The sequence below is a fragment of the Salvia splendens genome, chromosome 16 (assembly GCF_004379255.2).
Source record: "Salvia splendens isolate huo1 chromosome 16, SspV2, whole genome shotgun sequence".
In the NCBI taxonomy this organism is placed as follows: Eukaryota; Viridiplantae; Streptophyta; class Magnoliopsida; order Lamiales; family Lamiaceae; genus Salvia; species Salvia splendens.
In genome coordinates, this window is record NC_056047.1 from 9188988 (window position 1) to 9211663 (window position 22676).

The 22676-nt window shown below is 36.8% G+C and overlaps 4 protein-coding genes across 6 annotated transcripts; 1 reads left to right on the forward strand and 3 right to left on the reverse strand.

Moving 5' to 3' along the window:
• Positions 1–978: 978 nt before the first annotated feature.
• Positions 979–3961, reverse strand: LOC121772526. 3 transcript variants are annotated; one of them, XM_042169661.1, is made up of 8 exons: positions 3879–3961; positions 3013–3372; positions 2435–2506; positions 2020–2084; positions 1709–1862; positions 1539–1628; positions 1363–1452; positions 979–1265 (listed from the first exon to the last, which is right to left on the reverse strand). In XM_042169661.1, the coding sequence occupies exons 2-8, from the start codon at positions 3301–3303 to the stop codon at positions 1137–1139; spliced, it is 891 nt and encodes a 296-aa protein (XP_042025595.1). In that variant the 5' UTR covers positions 3304–3372; positions 3879–3961; the 3' UTR covers positions 979–1136. The 3 variants fall into 3 exon arrangements, with proteins under 3 accessions (XP_042025595.1, XP_042025596.1, XP_042025594.1); XM_042169662.1 differs by lacking the exon at positions 3879–3961 and having other exon boundaries at positions 979–1262; positions 3013–3841; XM_042169660.1 differs by lacking the exon at positions 3879–3961 and having other exon boundaries at positions 3013–3840.
• Positions 3962–6987: 3026 nt separating this feature from the next.
• Positions 6988–7825, forward strand: LOC121771022 (E3 ubiquitin-protein ligase MPSR1-like). Its single transcript, XM_042167824.1, has one exon. The coding sequence runs from the start codon at positions 7114–7116 to the stop codon at positions 7633–7635; it is 522 nt and encodes a 173-aa protein (XP_042023758.1). The 5' UTR covers positions 6988–7113; the 3' UTR covers positions 7636–7825.
• Positions 7826–8120: 295 nt separating this feature from the next.
• On the reverse strand, positions 8121–9503 carry LOC121771021 (myb family transcription factor PHL8-like). Its single transcript, XM_042167823.1, has 6 exons — positions 9153–9503; positions 9003–9079; positions 8885–8927; positions 8753–8816; positions 8612–8681; positions 8121–8517 (listed from the first exon to the last, which is right to left on the reverse strand). Exons 1-6 carry the CDS (start codon positions 9274–9276, stop codon positions 8242–8244), a joined length of 654 nt encoding a protein of 217 aa, XP_042023757.1. The 5' UTR covers positions 9277–9503; the 3' UTR covers positions 8121–8241.
• An 11565-nt stretch (positions 9504–21068) lies between these two features.
• Positions 21069–22134, reverse strand: LOC121771154 (transcription factor CSA-like). Its single transcript, XM_042167939.1, has 3 exons — positions 21682–22134; positions 21295–21606; positions 21069–21201 (listed from the first exon to the last, which is right to left on the reverse strand). The coding sequence occupies exons 1-3, from the start codon at positions 22001–22003 to the stop codon at positions 21092–21094; spliced, it is 744 nt and encodes a 247-aa protein (XP_042023873.1). The 5' UTR covers positions 22004–22134; the 3' UTR covers positions 21069–21091.
• Between the last annotated feature and the right edge of the window lie 542 nt (positions 22135–22676).

The window sequence follows — 22676 nt, forward strand, 5'->3', positions numbered from 1 at the left end:
GTCCACTATACGGCCGGGATGAGTCATATTCGTAAATTTGGTATACTTCGTCCGGTGTAGCATCTACGAGACTCATGTTTGTGCGTGGCTATTGGTTTGAGTATACCAAGCTAGTTTTTTAATTTCATGATTTGAGATTAAAAATTCTCTAGCTAGTGAGGTTATAACCTAATCTGGGCCATCTGCATCACTAAACATCTTATGTTACTTGCAAAAATCTTATCATTTTCTTCATTGCTAACCTTTATTGAATTGCATATACAATGTAGAGGGTCACTAATTAAGTAATTTGTCAAAGAGTAAACCAAAGTATGTATTGATTGATTAATTAAATCCCTCCAATTGAGGATGTATATATTTTTAAAATTTGTATTTGGACATCTTTTGCTTGATCTGCACTTTAAAATTGGCAGTAGTGATATAGAATATCATATACAAGTCGACTGGAACATTCTTAAGCACACCTTCTTGTGCTTTTACTTTTTACAATTGCCATTGATCATGAGATTCGATTAATGTGTGTTAAGATGGAATAATAATAATAGAGTGGTCATGGTCCAAACATTGAAACCTCACATTAAATGAACTTATTCTTTGTCTTAAGATCTCCCATTTTGAGTTCCAAACAGGATCCTAATTTTCCAGAAGGTACAACATTTCAGCCACGAGGTACACCTGCAAAGCATGCACAGCGACCATATCTAAATTTCTTATGCATATCACTACAGAGACGATGATGATGATGATGATGAGTCGATTTTATTGCTTGGTTAATGGGCTACATCTCAAATAGTAAAAGCTAAGGGAAAATGCATGTCTTTAGGGGTATTTTATGCTCGAGACATCTTAAATTAATTGTATTTTAAGTAACACTTAATTAGAGCATATTTACCAACTTTTTTCGAAAAATAGGAAGAGCGAAGAAGAGATTTAAAAGAAAAAGATCAAAAAAGGCTAATAAGCAAATATGCACACGTGTGAAGATTGCTAGGTTTTCAAGTGCATTATATAATTTCAAATACAAGAAAAGAAGCCTAAAAGATTCAGACAATAACATTGGTTGTTTGTCAAGAGCAAGGGTGTTTTCTTGCATGAATTATACAAACATGCCAGATAGGAGGGCTCCAACATAAAATTCAAACGTGTTCGAGGTGAGGAGTCGCTTGTGAAGCGATTGCGGGTGCAGCTGAGGCGACAAGGAGACCTCTGCTTTGTGCCGCTTGCACGACAATAGCAAACCGAGCTGCTGCCAGAGCCGCAGCCTCCTGTGCCAGAAAAATTGAAGAATTTCATAAATAGATAGCTCAAAGAAACGGAACGACAATTTCTTGATTCCTTTTTATTTGGCTTAGAAGTACTTGCCTGTCTTTGCCTGCGTCGCTGCAGGATACTGATGGCCCATATCATGATGTAGCAAGGCAAGAGAAAACCAACGGCTCGGAGCAAGAACAGCTGCATCAATGAGGAATTCAGAATAACTATGATACAAAAGATTGTATGGTTAAACATATGCAAATTAGCTTTGCAAATATACTCACAGAGAAGAAGGTGGAAGCGTCATCATCTCCCTCGCCATCTCCATCATCGGTGATGGACAGAGCATGCCTCAGTAGCAGAAGAGCCATCAACTGCCAAAATGACAGAAACAGAATCACATATTTTCTCTAGTTTAGAATCGGATTCATCAAGAAATTAAAGTAAGCCTTACAATTAAAGCAGCCGAACGACAAAATGCCGTGCCACTGTTGCTTGTACCGTTATAATCATCATAGTCAGCTTCAAACAACTGGCGCTCAGCCTCAGCAATGGCCAGTAGTCGAGGGTCGTGCATATCAAGGGTAGTGCCGATTTGCCAGACACCCCTAGACACAGATTAAAACATGCCAAATCAGAAATTGTAATTACACAGATGTTAAACATTGCCTTCAAAAGGCATTAACTGTTAAATATCTTAAACTGTCACTAAACCACTTTTCTCCGTCTAACTGGTTCTCGATATGAAACCCATTACGTACGTACCCAATATCAATGCTATTTTCATCCGATGGAGGCCGTGCGGGAGCAGTGTAGCCCGATTGATATGGCTGCATATTAACACCAATCATCACTAAGAGAGAAAATTATGCTGAAACCATATACACTACAGGAAACTGCTAGATTTATCAAATAAAATCTTTCAAATTTTAGAATAAGAAAGCATTAGCGAACAACACAGAAGCTTACTGTCATTTTCCTTAGAAATTTAAGGCAGAGAGTGAGGTAATCACATCAAAACAAAAAACTAGAAAAGTAATGTGATTTCTACTTGATCAACAGAAGCTTGAATATCTCAAGTAAAAGAAAACATTCTCTATGGAAAGTATCATATACAAAGCTGTCTAACACAAGACAATTTCAAATTGACTAAACCACGAGGAGCAGAATAATCGCATACCTGATGGCAGATCTCACAAGTAATGTCTCCTTTCTCGTTGCACCAGTACTGAACACATTTGCGGTGAGCATACTGCAGACAACCAGTTAAAACAGTTAGGCTTTGAATAAACAGGGTCTTCTCTTAAAGAGACAGAGCAAAAGCATCATCATATACAAGAAGCTTTATCTATAAGACAGTACAAGCGATGGAATAGTCACAGAAAAGTAGTATAATCCCCCGAATCAAAGAAAAAAAAGTTGCATGCTAAACAGCTCACCGAATACCCTTAACTTTTCTAGCAAACATATATTTTATCAAACAGTATGCTTTCTCAACAAAACTTGCTTTAGTCTTCAAAATGGTAGTAATGCTATGCAATTTTAGAATCATTGGAGGACAGGAACAACACTGCAAACAATATAGTGAATACTCGAGTTGAGAATATCAAGAACTCGACTTTATCCCTGTTAGACATTCGCATCACTTCAGTACAAGGATTTGAAAGTCGATAACTACTGCTAGAAACACATTTCAAGAACATGGTAAAACACTCAAAATCAACAAGAACAATACCAAAAAAGTGACATAGCATTCACCTTAAGGCTCCCACTGCAAGCACAAGGGCTCTCCAAATTACTTATTGAATCCTCCTCCTGGCAAATCCGGCACTCCCCCATTCCTATCAGGGGCGCCTCCTCGTTTGCATCCTCATTCCCCACCACCACCACAACCACTTTCTCATCCTCCGGCGCTGATGATGACGACCCCACCAACTCAGACTTCTTCCCCCAGGAACCACATGAAACAGCTTGAGCAACCGGCTGGCTATGCTCAACTACCTCAGGCTTCGGCAGCTGCTCCATATTCACCACCAAATGCTCACCCATTCACAATTTTTTATGCATATATTTTTCTTCCAACCACGCCGCAACCTCAATCAACAACCAAAAGTATCCCTAAACACAAAACTCACCAAAATCAACCCCTCAAAAATGTCAATCAAATATTGCCCTTTTTGTACCAGTCACATAAATGTCATTTTTTTCACCCCAAAATTTAAACCTAATTAACAAAACGCTCAAAATCGTGCCGTTTTTTAATCTTCAATTTAACGAAATCACCTCAGCGGAAGATTCTTGGAAGCAAAAAACAAAAAATTCCACATCAATCAAGAATCCAAAAACCTACGGAGATACCCAAATTGACAAAAAAATTTAGCTGGGCGGAATCAAAAGTTTCGAAGAAAGTGGGCAATCCAGAAAAAGAAAAAAAAAACAATTAAAGAAAATCAACCGATCGCGCTGGAATACGCAGCGGGATCAGAGAAATTCTTTACTAATTTCTTAATCTTAGAAAGCCAAAACAAACTCAATAGACAACCCAGAGGCAATGAGCTACAAACGAACTGGAAAATAATGCAAGAACAAAAAAATACGAGGGATATAAAGAAGAAAGACAATACCTGAAACTGAAAGCAAAAGAAAGAAATGGAATTGAGAGTGTAAAAGAAATCGCGATTTTGTTGCCCAGCCAAGAGAAAATACCAAGCTTTTCTCCTTTTTGTCTTTTTCCCTTTCTTATGTCACATTATTTTAAAATTGGTCCTGAAAATATGCTCATTTTATCATTTTGGTCCTAAACATTATCTTTTGAATTTTTTGATCTTATACATTTCAAATCGGATCACAATTGGTCCTCCGTTAACAATTCCGTTAATATTTAACGGTCAACGGTTTTAATCACAATTTTGACCAACTTAAACATTTTTTAATTATTTAATCATCAAAAATATTTTTTTAAATAAAATCATAAATAATTTGATTATTTAAAAATTGTTTAAGTTGTAATAAATAATTTATGATTTTTTTATGATAAACACAATTTTGACCAACTTAAACAATTTTTAATTATTTAATCATCAAAATTATTATTTTTAAATAAAATCATAAATAATTTTGTTATTTAAAATTGTTTAAGTTGGAATAAATAATTTAATTATTTAAAAATTATTTAATTATTTCTAATAAATAATTTATGATTTTATTTAAAAAATAAATTTGATGATTAAATAATTAAAAATTGTTTAAGTTGGTCAAAATTGTGATTAAAATCGTTGACCGTTAAATATTAACGGAATTGTTGACGGAGGACCAATTGTGATCCGATTTGAAATGTCCAGGACCAAAAAATTTAAAATATAAAATTTATGACCAAAATGATAAAATAAACATATGTTCATGACCAATTTTAGCCTTTACTCTATTTTTTTCTATAAAATATTACCAACTCATTTACTGTATTTTTTATCTTTAAATGATGGCGTTCGAAAAGATCTTATACTATCAATAATATTAATATCTAGTAGTCCTACCTTTTAAAATCATAATCCAACATTTACTATTCTTTGATTAATCAAGTTAATTTTTGGATAAATTCCAAATTATTCAATGCCACATTAGTTAGTAGCAGTAGTAAGTAGTACTCCCATTAAACAACATTCATATTCTTAACTTCATCATTTAACAACCTGCCATTCTTAATTTATTGCTTATTATAAGTGGAATCCATCCATATAATAGTAGCTAACACGAGGATTAACATAAAAAAAATGCCACAATGATTTGCAAAATAAAGGGACGATACAAATTTTAAAAAATTGAGGACTTTTCCATACCTTCATAAGTAATTAAATTAAATTATATATTCCCTTCATCTTTTAAAAATGGTAATTATTTTTATTTTGGTCTATTTCTTAATATAAAACCTGTTATTTTAATTATTTAATATTTTCTATGAGGTGGAATTCTTTCTTTATTAACAATACTTCAATCATTTTCTATCTATCTATCTGTATAAATTATACGTTAAAATGTGTCAATTATATAATTAAAAATCGTATTTTTTCTGAAGTTTCTTTTTTAAAAAGATGAAAGAAGTATTACATACAATTATAACCCCATTTCAAACAAATAAATAAATAAATAAAATTCCGATACTATTATATCTATGACTGTGTGTACGTTGACGACAAGTACAAAATAAGATACCACTGTTAATATTAAATAAAAGCGACGTATAAGCTGTCTTATACTAGTATATGATAGTTTAATCTTTAAATGAGAATTGGCGGTTTTAACGAGATCATGAATGTAGTAAACAAGGCAAAGTTTGTCTATTTCTAAATTGCATGTCACTCTATGATAGTTTCAATTTTCCCCAAGAAAATTAACTTAACAACATTTAAAATGAAAGTTTGAATATCGGTCTCACGATCTATTAGTATAAGAATGAGATTACCTTATGTATTGAGTTATTTTGAAATGACTATTTATTGATAATATATGTTTTTTTTTTTCTAATGAATATTTGTTCTTTATTTTCTCAGTCATTTAAATACTTCGAAATTTATTGTCGCAAAATTGTAGGTACGAATTGAGCAATTATTGGAGGCCCAATTCAAAGAGCCCAACTGGCTTACATTGCCCTATTCCGTTAATGGCGGCTCAATACTTTAATGATAAGTGAAAATCATAAATAAGAACATTAAGTTGCAAAAACATTTAAGGTTGGACCTCAGAATACTTTTTACAAAACTAATATTCGGAATATAAACTATTATAAATTTTAAATGATTATCCTGTTTCAGCGCAAATGTCCACTGTCATTGAAAGCCATATGCCCATATACCATCAATTAAAATTTGGTATGCAAAAACTATTTATTGAATTTAAAAAAAATTAGGTGATTGGAGTAACCTAAAAATTGACCAAATGAATTAAAAAAATTTCAGTCTGCGATTGCATCAGTGATTTTTTCTAAATTGGTGTAAAATTAATATTTAATTCCGCATCGCATGAGTCACCGAAATTACAGTAAAGCCATAAGAGCATCTCCAATAGCGGCGAGCGCACCGGCTCGCCGAACTATTGCAGCCGGCGAGCGCCAAATCGGCTAGAAAAACGGTGAGCGCACGCCGATTCCCGAGCGCTCGCCGATGCACTCGCCGATCAGCTGACCGCTATTGCAGGCTCCCGATCGGAGAGCGATCAGAGAGCGGAAATTTTAATTTTTTTAATTTAATGTTTTTTTATGAAACTCATTCTTGGTTGTTTCTCTTTTATAGAGACATCCGTGAATGTTTTGAATGTTTTATGTTCCACTTTTGATGTGGGACAAACTCATTCTTGGTTGTTTATCTTTTATAGAGACATCCTTGAATGTTTTATGTTCCACTTTCGATGTGCTTTCGATGTGGAACAAACTCATTAATGAGGATTGTGTAATGTTATTTTAATTTTAATGAAGTGTGTTTTTTTAATTAATGTACTTTTTAAAATTTTAATATTATTATTGAATTTTCTCGTATCTGTGTCGTAAATTTAATTCCGTATTTTGTGTGATTGTTAATTATTTATTTTTTATAATTTTGTTTATTGTGGCTAGACTATGACTGGGCTATTGTTTGTCCAGTTGCTTGTCCTGATAATGTGCTTGTCCAGTGTGGATGCTCTTAACACCGAAGTGAATAAATATAGTCGGATTAGAAGAATCGACAGAATTCCAGAACTTTCCACAAGCTTCCAATCATCTTCCACAATCTGTACATAAAAGCTCCGCACAAACAACGCCGCCCAATTCCATTAATTCCTCACTAAAATTCTCTCAGAACTTGAAGAAATCACTCAAATTCTGCATCAATGTCGTCCGAAGCTACTTCCCCCCGTCAATCTCAGGCATTTCCAGCCGAATTCTCATTCAATTTGAGCGACGGAGGCCTTCCGCTCTTCCTCCCCTTCATCCTAGGCGTTGCCGGCCTAAATCCGCCGCCCTACGCCCACGATGACGATCACCGCAGCGATCGGCTCGTCCTGATCAACCCGATGACTCAGACAGTGGTAATCTTGGAAGGCGCCGGCGATGGATCGGAGGCCTCATTCGATGATCTGTTACCCTCGAAATCGGGGCGGCCCCCGGCGTCGAAGGCGTCGATCGACGCGTTGCCGAGTGTGGAGGTGGCAAGCGGCGGTGAGCAATGTGCGATATGTTTGGAGGGATGGGAAGAAGGCGAGAAGGCGAAGGAGATGCCGTGCAAGCATAGGTTTCACGGTGGGTGTATAGAGAGATGGCTGAATGTAAGCGGCTCTTGCCCTGTGTGCAGGTATGAGATGCCGGTGGAGGACAAAAAGCGAGAGGAGGACTGGGGTTTGGATGACCTTTAGTTTCGGCGGTGATCGGCCGAGTGTTGATGCCCAAATCATCAGAATCCTCGTCAAACAGGGCAGGATTAGGATCACCATCATTCTTCATTGCACAGCTTCTTTTTTTTTAATTGGGTTGCCACCTTCTTGTATAGAGTTTATGTTGCAATCTTCAATTCGAAATTGGAATCGAGTTCAAAATTTCTTGCAATTCCAAGTTTATTCATAGACATTAATTCTGCTAAATAGATTTTAAAATATACTACTGTAAAACTTACCTTGAGTCATTTTTCTAGCTTACAAATTAAATTACATAAGTATTACTCTATTGTAGTTAATATTACTACTAGGAGTATTAGATAGAAAAACCTTTATTATGGTGTCATTGATCTTGAATTACTAATAACATTATGTAACACTAGAATGTCCAAACGATTCCTAAGATGATTTCTTCCTACAGATTTCATATGTTGTGTATTAAAAGAACCAAATATATGAATATAAGATAAGAAAGAAAATCACATGCACGCAACTAATTAGTGGTTTAGTCTAAAGTCTAAACGGAAGATTTTATACATTAGAAATTAATGGCTCCCACACTAGTCTAACAAAATACTTATGCTTAAATCAGCTGTTCAAATCAATGGTGTCCTCATCCACACTCTCTCTTGCTGGATGCAGAGACAGACTGAGAAAGCTCTGATCCACGGCTTCATCATGTTGGTTTCTTGCATCGTTTTCGGAAGAGTCCACCATTGATACCAGATCAGCAAGCTGAGCTCTGGCATTCTCTGCTTCAGCGGAGCAAGAACCGTATTCAGATATTGTTTCTTGAGCTTTTCTCAACACTCTTTGCAAGAATTTGCCTTGAGCTTCCACTCTTTGCTGCAGATGCTTCTGAACCTTCAAAATATGTGTACAACTCTTATAAATTGATCAACGTTGTAACAAGAGTTACTCATACATTTGATGTTTGTTTTTCGTTGTTTTGTACTACCTCAATTTGTTCATGCAGTTTCCTCTGCACCTCCATTTGCACTTGCAGAGCCCTTGTCATCTCCAAATTTCTGATCAATCATTTTGTGTTAGTAATTCCCCCCTAACAGAACTTTCATCAACAATGTGTAGCGGTTATTACTCTTTAGCAGCTCTGTCGAAGGTGGTCTTGTTGGTGGAGTGACGACTCGTTTTTTCACCATATTCTGTGTGGAGTGAAAAGAATTATGAAATGTGTACTAATTAGTTTAGTTGCATGAAAAAATATGCTTACTATTTTCTTGCTTATTTTGGTGGCTCCTTCCCATCCTATATTTCTGCAAGTGAAAAAACAACTCTTGTCACAATGAATCAAGAATTTTGTTAGGAATTAAAAAGAAAGATAATATTACCTGCAAATGGCTCTTGAGATGGTACAAAGTAAGGCCATCGATGCCCATGACCCTCATCAATGCTTTAGGTGTGGCTTCTGTTACACACAGTTTGTAGTCAGGTGTAAAAATGAAGTAGCAAATCAAAAACAGAGAGATAAAGGTCCCAACTCTCAACGCCACCGAGCTGCTCGATAGCAGCTAAGAACTGGTGGTGCAGCTCCCAAGTCCATCTCAGTCTCGGTTTCGCATCACCTGATAGAACCAGCCTCATTTCCTTGCTGTGAGAAGACATTTGTTGTTTTGAAGGATGATGTGTGTGTGTGTGTGTTTATAGTAGTTTGAGACATGTATGTAGTTTATGGTAAGAAAAGTCAAGTGTGAATGAGGGAATATATGCCGTGAGGCTCTTTTGCTTTGTCTCTCATCTCCCATTTTTGGATTCGGTACTTTGTTTATTCTGTTTTGTTGTTTGACTTGGAAGATTGAAGGGAATATGTGTTGCCAGAGAAAGCAACACGCTTCCAAGAATGGTTTAATTTATTTTTATCCATCCCTTTCTCTCTATAGTGTTTGCTGGAGGAGCTTACTGATGAGATATAAAATGGGATCATCAAATGAGGTGTTTCGCTTCTGTCTCTACACCTCAGTGTGGATGTGATAAGGAATCTAGGTTAGATTTTAGGACAAGCATAGTATATCTATGTATGATTCATTTTTCATTACAATGTTACATGGTTTTTGCATGATGTAGTCTTTTTTTATTTGCTTCAAGTTCAAAAACTGCCTAAATTATTTGTTAAACGTCATTCTTGATGGAAATAGAGACTTGGATATGGTGGTTGAATGCAAACAAATGAAGAATAGTGTTTTATTGGAATGTATATATTAATGATGTTCCTCCTTAATTATTAATGATGTTCCTCCTTAATAATTGGTGCATGCTTATAGTTTCAGCAAGAAGAGGAATATATGAGACTATAACATCAATTAGTGATATGCATGATAATACGTGGCCCAAAAGGTTTTGGACATTTCAAAGAAGGAAAATTAAACCCCAAAAAAGGACAAAAGGAAAAAGAAGAGCAAATTAGTTAGCTTTCACTTTAGCCAGCGGATATATATGTACTTGAAATTCTTTCATACTTAAAGAAATTCGGAAATGAGTAAAGGAGATTCAAGGGAATTTTCAAGATCATAAAGAGAAGGTTCGGAGAAAAAAAAAGGGTGGACTGTTACTCGATGGAGTATTATTCTGTTTGGGACCCTATCAAAGAAACATCCTCTAACACGAAAGCATATATCGTTTTAGGATGAGGGGCAATTTTGATTCTAGAATTGGGCAATGTGCAACAAAATAAGTCATGTCATGACTCGCAAACGAATAATGGATTAATACTTATCCGCAAAAGATATGGCCAATGACTGATTCAAGTGGAGTCGATTGACCTTGTCACCAGCCATGAAATTCATTTTCGGATTAATACTTATCCACAAAAGATATACTTCTTTCGTCTCTAGCTACCTTTTGATGCCAATAATGACCTTCTTCATTTTATTCGACCCTGCAAAATTTTGATTTTATTAATTGATCATTAGTACTAAAACAGAAAGGGGTGAGATGCCAACAAGGTAAGATATTGGGCTTTGAAATAGTTATGTTCGATCCATCGGATTGAACTTTTTCAAGTTATAAAATTATAGGCAGTCTTTTATTTTCAGTTTAATCGGATCCACTAGGCCCACTATATTGATTTTGAATTCAATTTGTTGGAATTTGGAAACAAGTGAAATTAGGGTATTTCTACAAAATTCGAGAAATGATAAAGTTAAGAAAACTGAAGATATTATAATTGCAACATTACAATTTAGATTTAAACCTAGTGGTATTTCGAATAATTAGCTCTTAAAATAATAGGTACATTAAAGAATAAGATGCTAGCAGCTTATAAAGTCATGTTTAAAAAGTAAGGGCAATTCAACTTTTAGTCATTGTCATTACAACTTTGATATTAAACATATCTAAGGTATGTAAGTTACAATGATTACCAGGTGCTATATTGAATTTATAAATTAAGAAATATTTCATAATATTTCAATAGCTGACCTCTTGCTTTTTCGATATTAAAGCAATAGTATATTTTGAGTGTGGCCTTTAAAGAAACCTAAATTAAAATTTTCTAGAAATAATGGTAGCTTCAACTTTTGTATGAATCATTACATTTCTATCCTCCACTCCTCTGTTGTCTGCATAAAGTGTAACTCAAAATACTTAGAAATCTGGAAATCTTCATGCCATCTTTTGGTCTGAACATTTCGAGCAATGAAGAATTGAAGAATGTATCTTAATGAGGGTTGTTTTATGTTAAAAAGCTAATTATGATTATGATTTTTGTAGTTTAAGTGGCTGACACCTCACTTCCACTTCTTCCACTCAAACATTCTTAATCTTTGTAATAATAATGTTTCCTCCTTTTTTTGATAGAATTGCTAGAGTGGTAGAGACACTTCTCTTGTAATTTTATTAAAACATTTTCCATTTACCAGATTCCTTTGTCATTTCCCTCCAAATGGCTAACTTTCACATGATCCTATATTTGTCTTCGACTTTTATATTCCATACTAGTACTAGTTATAATCCAAGTATCATAATTAATTTTGGTTTGGATGTGAATGTAACAGCAAATTATTCAATAAAAGGAAAAACATCCGTCCTAATTCACCACGTCACCACCTATTTCAAGATTTTGAGTTTTTAAATTTGTACAAGTTGGTTTCTTTGTTTTAATGAGAAAGTTCCATGGAACGTTAATGGCTATCCTAATAAAAAAGAGGAATAGTTTAGTTAATCCAGCATACTAATAAACATGAGTAAAATTAGCGTGGACATAATGTCACATTGTGTGTCCAGCCAAATATAATGACCGAAAAAGAATAAAAAGATATGAGAGAAATAATTTTCACACATATGATTGGTTTGACATATTATTAACAGACTTGCAAAAACACATGGTGATTCTCAAATTAAAACCATAACTAACAATTTATTGTCGCCTAATAAAAAGAGAAACCCCATATATATATATGAATATGATCATCAAACTCCCATTATCTAAATCTCTTTATCCAGAGAGCTTGCACACACATTTGCACGAAGGTACAACTCGAATACACTAGGTACAACATAAATTTTATTCTTTAACCGGAGGATTTGGAGTGTGACGATTGTTTGCTCCTGATCCAGGATAGTCTCTATTGATCTCCAAATCCATTCTTCCCTCCACCGTCACCGTCTGATCTACCTGTTTTAATACGTTCAAATTAAACAACAATATTTGATTTTGATTAGTAACATTCAAAAGGTAATGTACCTGCAATGCCTCATCAGCTAAGGTAAGGCCTGCAGGTGTTTCATGCATTACGTTTATAGCCCCTAAAATCACACCAACAACCAAAACAAGACCAATATTAAGCATAAACGAATAGTAATAATATTGATGAGAATGAGAAACAGCCTGGCTATATAATTTACTTGTGGCGGCACTTGGGAGATTGATGAAGGAAATGAGGAGAGACAAAGCTAGTAGAGAGAGAAGGGAATAATTGGGTGCCATTTTTAAGCACGTGTTTGGTTTGATGTATGGAAAACCTGTTCCATATTTATACAAGAAAATTTTAGTGTTCCATATGTTGGGAATCCTATTGTGGAGGACTACCTAACCTTTAAATTATCATACACAAAATTGTGGGCTGTCTGCTTTTTGGTGCATATGGATGTACATTTTGTTTGATTGATCAAGATTAAATTATTTCGAGATTACATGTTAACATTGTCATATTGATCAGAAGAACAAAACTCATAAACAAAGATTAGTGGTGTGCATCATTATCATATGCAAGATTATGTATCGCACCGTATCTACTAAACAAACAACATTTCTATAATCTTCATTTTATACTAATTTCAAGACTTATGTCTACTTACTTTTTACATATCTTGAAAAAAGTCCACGTAATGTGTCATGTTATTTTGCGTTGTGTAACAATGTGTGGTCCGAAACAAATGCATCAATGTAATTAGTTGCTGCGACGGAGAGAGTATAATATAATGTGGGATTTAGTGGGATTCTAAAATTCAAATATTGTTTCATGTATTGATTAAAATATGAGTGATTTGATCCAGTTCAATGCACAGACACAATTATGTCATTGTGTGAGTTGTGACTTGATGGATTATTATTAAATAATGGAGCACTAGGTGAGAAATAGATTACGTCAATGGTGAGAAATATGAAATTAAATCCCACTTAAAAAGGTGGAAAGTGAACGATTCTACAATACTGAAGATTTTGAATTTATTAATTACAGTATCTATGTAGTTCTCATGTAAGTAATTAAGCTGAAGTCGGATGGTTGAATCAAGTTTGTATCACAAATGGATTAATTAAGATAAACCAAAAAAAAACTTCTTATATAATTCATGATATGATGTTTTCCATTTCTTCTATGTTACTACGTAGCAATATTCTAAAATTCTACACTAGAATTTTCTGTAATTGAAGCTAAAACTTAATTATTTCTTAATTAGTCTCCCAAAACCTTCACTAATCCAAGCATATATTAAACTCATAAATTAAATAAACCCTCAAAAAGCAAAGATTCCTCAATCAATGAATTAACATAAGAGTGACAGATTGGCTAAAATCCAGATCTATTTTATTAAACATAATGTTAGATTGGATTAGTTTTTATAGCTATAGCTAGTACAAATGTACCACTTTCTCCAAATGCTAATTAGTGCGTTTTTGTCGGCCAAATATGAAAAGATGCTTCTAAGAGAGTGAAATGTTATCATTATGCCATGTTTTGTGTCAACCTGAACATATATATTGACATTTGAGTTGGAAGATTATGATACATTAATTTAAGGGTTAAATTAGATTAATGTGGAATTAATTGCAATTAGATTAGGTAATTGTGATGGGAATGGCGTACAAAGGCACATGTTGGGACAAAGACTGCATCACAAATCTTCATACTAAAATCTTTCCCTATGTTAGTGGATGCCAGAATCCTTTCTATCCTAAAAAATCTATACCTACTTAAAATATGTTTGGTGAATTATTCAGTCACTAATTTTGTTTCTTTTCCCAAATGTGATGCAATTTTGGTTTGCTTAAATATGGTGCAATCTGTAAAGGAAATTATAAATGTAGTTTTGAATCTGTCACATATATTCTGTCAAGTAAGTATGATTTATCTCTTATGTATGATTACATGCTATTACAATTTAGCACATAGGCATAGGTTTGTCTAATAGATATCCAAAGTAGTTGTTGCCATGAAAACTTTTTATATTTTTTTAAAAAAATCTTCATGACCGCTGATATTTTCATGAATTGTTTTATTCAAGATCTTGGGCCTTTGATTAGTAGGAGTAATGGTTATTCACTTCTTCGTGAGCCGACATAGTAAAATTACGTCAAACTTGGGCCTACTTAAGCCCAAGTCCGTAAATAAAAATGTGGAGATACGAAATCATATACCACTACAAAATATGTTGACTAATAGTAATAAAGTACTCCAAATTTATTTCATCTGAATTTATAACCAAAAAAGGTTTTGTAAAATTTACTTTTGTTGACAAACATTTCTATGGTCAAATACTGATATTTATCGCCCCTATGCTAGACGAAAAATTGTTTATATTAGAAATGAACCGCTCACCCCTAAAAAAACATTATAAGGAGGGTTATCCACACTTATATAGATTAGATGAGATCTTTACCAAGTAAATATGAGACAGAATTTAGAGAATTTAATAGTTTATTCACCCCTTTTCTTAAAAATATAATTCTCCTAGTATTAACCTAACAGAAATTACTCAATCCTCAATTCCATTCATCTCATAAATCCAATTATAATAAAACAATTTTTAAAAAATTGAAGACGTGTGTGGACAACCAACTGGACACTGTGAATTCCACTTAATCGACATAGAAGTTTCTTGGAATCTTCGGATTCAATTCATTCCTATCAATAACCCAATAAATTTCTTGGAAATTTTGCAGAATCAAATCCTATGTTTCGTCAATAGTTAAATATAGCCTATTTCACACCACACCACACCACACCACACTTCACAAAAATTAATGTGACCTTACAACATGAGCCATTTTTTAATCTATAAATACCCTTAAGAAATTACTATTATCATCATATCCAGAACAAATTCACCCCCCCCCCCCCCCACCCATAGAAAATAAAATCCAATGGAGATGATGTTAACCGATACTAGAGGAATTAGGGACATAGAGGATATTACGTTTACTGTATATTTTATTCATTGTACAAATATCCTCTTATAGAGGCTGATACATAGACATACAAGGAAGGTTTCTATTCTCCTGCAATTATGCTATCAATCTTCTATAATCTCTAAATTGATTCCCCAAATCATCGTAATTGATATCAAGAAATCTTTCCATTCTAACACTCCCCCTCAAGCTTAGTAGTGGGGTCACCAATACTTAGCTTGCCCAACGCGTCTTCAAAACTCCTAGAACTGACTGCTTTGGTGAGAATGTCCGCCAACTGATCTTCTGACCTTACAAATGGAAATTCCACGATTCCTTTCTCGATTTTCTCCTTGATGAAGTGTCTGTCGACTTCCACGTGTTTGGTTCTGTCGTGCTGCACCGGATTTTCAGCAATGCTTATTGCCACCTTATTGTCACAATACAGTTAGCTTCTCTGAGGTTGAAAGCCAATTTCTGTCATCAACCTTCTTAGCCACAGTAATTCCGTCAACTCACTCTTGATTCCTCGGAACTCCGCCTCCGCACTAGATAGTGCTACCACCTTCTGTTTTTTGCTCCTCCATGTTACCAAATTTCCTCCAACGAAGGTAAAATAGCCGGAGGTGGATCGCCTATCTACTGGGTTGCCAGCCCAGTCCGCATCTGTGTACCCACTTATCTCTAGATGTCCTTCCTTTTTGAATAATACTCCATGACCAACGGTTCCTTTCAAGTACTTCACAATTCTCAACGCGGCTTCCATATGATCAGTTTGTTGTGAATGCATGAACTGACTCACAACTCCGATTGCGTAGGCGATATCTGGCCTAGTATGGGAGAGATAGATGAGCTTCCCAACTAAACGCTGATACATGTCACGATCTGCCCGTTCAGCACCTTCTACGATCCTCAGCCCATGATTTACCCCAATTGGCGTGTCAGGAGGCTTGCAATCTAACAGCCCAGTTTCAGCAAGGATGTCGAGAATATATTTCTTCTGCCTCAAGAAAATCCCCCCTTTGGATCTCAACACCTCGATCCCTAAGAAGTATTTGAGGTCGCCCAGATCTTTCATCTCGAATTCCTCAAACAAACTATCTCTCAACTTCTTGATTTCCTCTGCATCATTACCGGTAATAATCATATCATCTACGTAAATGATTAAACAAGTTACCTTCCCTTCTTGCCTTTTGATGAACAATGTATGGTCCGAGTGACTCTGGTGGAATCCATACGAAATCATAGCATCAGTGAACCTTTCAAACCATACCCTTGGTGATTGTTTCAATCCATACAAGGTCTTCTTCAGATGGCAGACTTCTCCCCTTTTGAATCCTTGTGTGAAACCCGGCGGTGCCTCCATATATACCCTCTTCTTCAACTCTCCATGCAGAAAGGCGTTCGTGACATCGAACTGGTAGAGAGGCCAGTCTTGATTAGCTGCAATCGAAAGAAGAACTCTTATTGTGTTCATCTTTGCGACTGGCGAAAAAGTCTCTGCATAGTCCACCCCATATGTCTGAGTGTACCCCTTTGCTACCAGCCCTGCTTTATACCTTTCAATGGATCCGTCTGGTCTCCTCTTAATTGTGAACACCCATCTGCAACCAATTGGTCTTACTCCCTCTGGTAGCTTGCTCTTATCCCACGTCTGATTTCAAGCTAGGGCATCCATTTCCTTCTGCATGGCTGCCCTCCAGTGTTTGTGCCGCATAGCTTCTTCTGCTGAATACGGTATCTCTTCTTCCTCACACAGCGCAGCTTCAAATGCTCGTGCCATCTCCGACAAGTGACTGGTGGCACTATTTGCTATAGCATAGCGTGCATTCCTGCCAATTTTTTCTGGGGAATACCTTTTTGGTGGGACTCCTCTGTTCGCCCGTGGTGGCAATACGTACCGTCCGGTATCCTCATCAACGGTAACCTCCTCTGCACTGGAGATGTTGTTGGAGATTTCTTGCGACTCATCTCCCCCTGTCTCGTTACCAGTTCCGGATGAGTTATCAGAGTTAGCAGCATCAGAGTCGGGAAGAATACTTACATTGGATATCAGGGGAGGATCTTGATCCGGGACACTGAGTTGGCTGGATTGTTCTACTGAGACCTGCTCGGTGGTCCCGACAACCTTCTCGGGTGGGTCCGCAGCGAGGTAGCTTGGTAATGGCAACCAACTTAGTGGGTCACTATTTCTGCTTTCCCCCTCTATCCTATCACTCTCCCCCTGACCACTAAGGTGGTGGAAAAAATATTCCGATTCCAAGAAATTACAATTCATCGTGACTTGGATTCGTTTGGATTTGGGGTCATAGCATCGGTACCCCTTTTGACTTACCCCATACCCCACGAAAACACATTTTGCAGCACACAGCGAGAATTTGGTCCGTTTGTGCTTCGGAATATGGACAAAAACGGAGCTTCCAAAGATTCTAGGTCGGAGGGTCAAAGGTTGTGGAATTTTAGCTTGTGTCGAGAGGACTTCCAGAGGGGTTTTAAATTCCAAGGTTCGGGTAGGCAAACGGTTTATTAGGTAGGCTGCGGTGGCTAAAGCTTCAGGCCAGAAGTGTTTTGGTGTTTGGGATTCAAGGAGCATTGCTCTAGTCATTTTGAGGAGGATACGGTTTTTCCTTTCTGCTACACCGTTTTGTTCTGGTGTGTGAGGGCAGGTGGTTTGATGAAGAATCCCATTATCCCTACAGAAGGCTTTCATACCCGAGTTGACAAATTCCCTCCCATTGTCAGACCGAAGAGTTTGGATATTTTTTTGGTACTGATTTTTCACAAGTTTACAAAAGTGTATAAAATGAGACACGACTTCAGACTTATGCTTCATAAAATAAACCCATAACATACGAGTGCAATCGTCCACAAAAAGCAAGAAATATCGAAATCCTTGACCCCCCACTACTGGTGCGGGTCCCCATATATCAGAATGCACTAGAGAAAACAAAGTCTCAACCCGTGTGTTACTTAACTGATAGGATTGTCTACGGCTTTTGGCCAAGATACATGTTTCACAATGTAAATTCTTGGAAAAATTGGGAAATAACAAATTTAGATAACTTGCAGAAGGATGACCTAGACGGCGATGCCACAACCAAGCTTCTCGATTTGCAGACCCGTGAGTCAGCAACGCGGTTCCCTTTTGAGCTATCTCGTCGACGTAGTACAACCCGTCCTTCTCAGTGCCACGTCCAATAATCTCCTTCGTCCTGATATCCTGTAGTAGACAAAAATTGGGCTGCATTAGTAAGGAGCAATTAAGTTCTCGGGTGACATGGCTAATCGACAATAGCTTGTGCGATAGAGACGGGACATAGAGACAGTTTGACAATTTTAATGTCGATGATATGTTCACTGTCCCGGCTCCTTCAACATTTGACACCTCTCCACTGGCTGTTTGAACGTATGTCTTTCCTGGTTTCGTGGGTTCAGTGATGTCGGAGGCATCATAGGTCATTGTATCCGTCGCCCCACAATCAAAGATCCACCTGTCATTTTTTAGGAACGCAAATAGTAGTTTAAGGAACGGTGGGGAAACAACGTTGTCGATGGCCTAAGGAGTATTCTTTTTTTAGCCATGAGCTCCCACGTGCACACTTAAATGTGCATTGAGTTCTAAACTCAACCGTAGTGTATCACTCGCAGTCAAATGAGCAAAATTTCTTGATCATTATAACTATAACAAGATTGTATCACAATTTCTAATAACCACAATAGTTGGGCATATATCTCTTTGTTGAATATTCAGTTGATAGTGTGTCTATTTGAGAATACTACATTGTCATATTATAATTACCACTGTACCACTTATACCCCAAACGAACACAAAATTTATTGCACCACTAAATCGAAATAAGGTACTCCCTATGTTCCACTATAAGCATCTCATTAAAATAAGTCAATCCTCTTTTTAGCAAAGAGTAACAATTTTTTTATCTCTTTTATTTATTTCCTATTTACTCCTCTAATTTACATCCTTTAATTTACTTTTTAAATGGAGTATCATTTTGTTCCCAAAAAAACCGCCTCACTTGTCTCGGATGAAAGGAATAAAAGGAGTACCAAATAGTCAATATAACTGCAGTATTATTTTAGTCACAAAATTATTTCTTTTAATTACTCCTACTTTTTTTAATATCATTCACTGAAGATAAATATAATGGTTAATGACTCGGAACAAAGATTTCAGTTTCGAATCTATCATAAGAGCATCCACAATAGTGGACGAGCCGACGGAGAGCAACAGGCGAGCCACTCGTCCATCGCACTCGTCCACTATTGCGAACGGTGAGCAGCTCGCAGACGAGCCAGATGGACGACCTCTCGTTCCTTCGGTTTTCTCGGTCGTCCATCGTCTCGTCTAGAGATGCCCACCTGTTCCGGTTCCGGCGGTTAACCGGCGAACCGGAACCGTGGCAATTTCCTCGAACTGGAACCATCGCAATTGGAACCGCGGTCCGGTTCAAGATTTTTCGAACCGGAACTGTCACCGAACCGCCGGTTCGGGACGGTTCGGAACTGGCGGTTTCACGGTTCCGGCTTGGTCAACGAGGCATCAGGCCGGGACAGCTTTTTCATGCGGGTGGTCGGTCGGTTCCGGCGGTTTTTGGATCGAAAACCGCCGGTTAACAGCGAAAACCGGCGGTTAACCGTGAAACCGATTGTTTTCGGTGGTGGTGCGGAGCACGAGGCTAACACGGCGTAGCTTTTGCAGCCGGTTTTTTGAGCGAACCGGCGATTCCGGCGGTTTTCCGCCAAAACAGCCGGTTTTCGGAAATTCAATTTTTTTTTTCTGATTTTGAATTCAAATTCATCCATTTTCCCCCATTTATATTCTGACGACACTTGTAAATTATATTACATTGTTGTATGTTGTATACTTGTATATGTATTGTAAATTGTAATGTATCGTTGTCCGTTACAACTCAAATTCAATAAAATTGATATCATTTTCACCTTATTCGTCTTATTTCAATTTGAATTATTCATTGTCTTGTTCCAATTTATTGTATAAGTCCAAATTTCAAATTACATAAAAAAACTCGAACCCGAAACCGCCGGTTTTCGAACCGGAATCGAAACTGGAACCGTGAAATAGCCTCACGGTCCGGTTCGGGTTCCGAATTCCTACAAACCGGAACCGCCGGTTTTGGAACCGTGGGCAACACTAGTCTTGTCCATCCGCTCATCCGCTATTGTGGGTCCTCGACAGACCAGCCGACGGACGAGAGCATTTTTTAATTTTTTTTATTTTTGATTTTTGATTTTTTTATTTTTGATTTTTTTTAATTTCAACTCTACTTATCCAGCGAGACCCGTTCGGCTAGCCACAAAACTATAAAGATTCAAGGCATACTAAACTTTGTTTAAATTGTTGTTTTTTTGGTTGCATTGTATTATTTTAATTTTTTTTATTTAATAAAATTATTATTACACTTTCTCCGCCCGTAGTCGTGTCGAAATTTTAATTCTGTAATTGCATATTTGTAAATTTTTATTATTGTGTTTGTCCACCGAAATGTCCTAGTGCTTGTCCACCGAGATATCCTAGTGCTTGTCCACTATTGTATAGTGGGATGTCCTAGTGATATGAGGTGAAAAATCCTAGTGACGTGATAGAAAGTATTTTTGGGAAGTCTTAGTACTAGTCCGTGGGGAAATCCTTGTTATAGTGGAATCTTAATTGAACCTGAACTTGTTAAATTTGAGGATATAGGAGAGAGAAAAGTGAGATGACAATAGTAATATAGAACATCTGAAGAAAATGATGTTTCATCCAAAAGCCATAGTGAAGTGACAAATTGTATGGTCTCACAAACCCCCAACACCAAGAAAGTCTATAAACGCCGCCTCCCTCACCGCCGCGCCATTGTACACATTCCCCTCCTCCAATTCGTCTGTCCTCTGCATCCCCTCACCACCTGCATACGTTACAATTTTCAACTTTTAATTTCCACATTATTGTTTGTAACATTCCATGAGCAATGTATTGGAAAAAGAAAAAAAAAGAGGACCTTGAAAGAAAGAAAGAGATGTTTGTGGGGGCCAATAGGTGGGAGGGAAGGGGAGGTCGTTGAAGACGAATTGCCCCATTTTGCGGCGGCGGTGGGCGGTGGATTGCTCTCTGTATTTCCTGGCCATGATGACATGCCAATGGTTCTTGACGGCGTTGTCGGTTCTCCCCGGAAACAGGCGCGCAATCATCGCCCATTTGTTTCCGTACAACCGGTGCGCGGTCATCAGCCTCTCCTCCTCCTCCTCCGTGAACGCCCGCCGGTTTATCCTCGGGTCCAGCTGGTTGAACCACCGCAGCCTGCAGCTTTTCCCTTTTCCCAATTCACAATTTAATATCGAATTTAATTTTAATGTTTGAGAAAGAATTGATTAATTTAATTAATAACCGGATCTTCCGTCCAACTTCTTGGCGATGAGATTCCAATTTTGGGGGCCGTAGAGGGCGACGAGCTCCTTGAGTTTGGTGTCCTCGGCGGGGCGCCAATGGACTCTAGCGCAGAGCTTGGAATGGCTTTTTCCGCCGCCGTGGGAATGCATGTCCTGATCGTCGGATTCAACGGCGGCGTTGAGGTCGATGAGGTGATCGGCGCCGGAGTCGGAGGAGATGAAGCCCCAGTTATTGTTGTGGGTGATGGAGAGATTTCTCATGTCGAGAAACGGCATAGTAGAGGGAGAGTGATGAGTAGAAATTGGAAGCGCCATTTCCATATATAAAGCTACAGCTCTCCCTCTCCATATTTGAACAAATAGAGGAATTTTGTTTTGTCACATAAAAAAAAGCTACAGTAATGGCAGGATCATCTTTGACGAACGAAAATGGAGCTTCTGATGGGAGAGAAAGAGAGAGAGGAATATTAATACTATGTACTAACAGAATGGAGTTCAGATTATTAGATATATAGGCTGGTGTTGATGATGATGATTGACCTTCTCCCTTCTCTCTGGATAATCAACAGTAACGTTAATTAATTAAATAAATAACTGTACATTGTACTATAGTTTAAATTATACTCCTATATACGTGCATAAAAAAAAAGATAAGTGGTAAATAACACGGATTTTAAATATTAATGTACAATTGGTAAAGTAAAAGAAAGAGAATAGGAAAAAAATGATAAAACTAATACTAGTGGATTAATAATATTTAATTTTTAAAATCTATTAAATTTAAAAATTAATCTAATTTTGGTGATGGTCTAAATGATAAAATTATTCCTTTTTTTACGGAGTTAGTACATTATGGTTTTCTTTTTTATGTATTTGTGTAAATAGGAGTAGTAAATATTCAAAAACAGATAAATTATTTATTGAAATTAAAAGATAAACAGATTGGAAGGAACATAGGGATTGAGGCATCACTCAACAGATTGGAAGTGAGGGT

Coding starts and splice junctions, on each gene's coding strand:
- LOC121772526 (XM_042169661.1), bottom strand. CDS start 3,303: ATGGGTGAGCATTTGGTGGTGAATATGGAGCAGCTGCCGAAGCCTGAG. Junction 1,453..1,538: donor ACGCTTCCACCTTCTTCTCT/GTGAGTATATTT, acceptor TCATTGATGCAG/CTGTTCTTGCTCCGAGCCGT. Junction 1,266..1,362: donor AGCGACGCAGGCAAAGACAG/GCAAGTACTTCT, acceptor TTTCTGGCACAG/GAGGCTGCGGCTCTGGCAGC.
- LOC121771022 (XM_042167824.1), top strand. CDS start 7,114: ATGTCGTCCGAAGCTACTTCCCCCCGTCAATCTCAGGCATTTCCAGCC.
- LOC121771021 (XM_042167823.1), bottom strand. CDS start 9,276: ATGTCTTCTCACAGCAAGGAAATGAGGCTGGTTCTATCAGGTGATGCG. Junction 9,080..9,152: donor GCAGCTCGGTGGCGTTGAGA/GTTGGGACCTTT, acceptor TGTGTGTAACAG/AAGCCACACCTAAAGCATTG. Junction 8,518..8,611: donor AACTGCATGAACAAATTGAG/GTAGTACAAAAC, acceptor CATATTTTGAAG/GTTCAGAAGCATCTGCAGCA.
- LOC121771154 (XM_042167939.1), bottom strand. CDS start 22,003: ATGGAAATGGCGCTTCCAATTTCTACTCATCACTCTCCCTCTACTATG. Junction 21,607..21,681: donor GAAGTTGGACGGAAGATCCG/GTTATTAATTAA, acceptor AATTGGGAAAAG/GGAAAAGCTGCAGGCTGCGG. Junction 21,202..21,294: donor ATCTCTTTCTTTCTTTCAAG/GTCCTCTTTTTT, acceptor TAACGTATGCAG/GTGGTGAGGGGATGCAGAGG.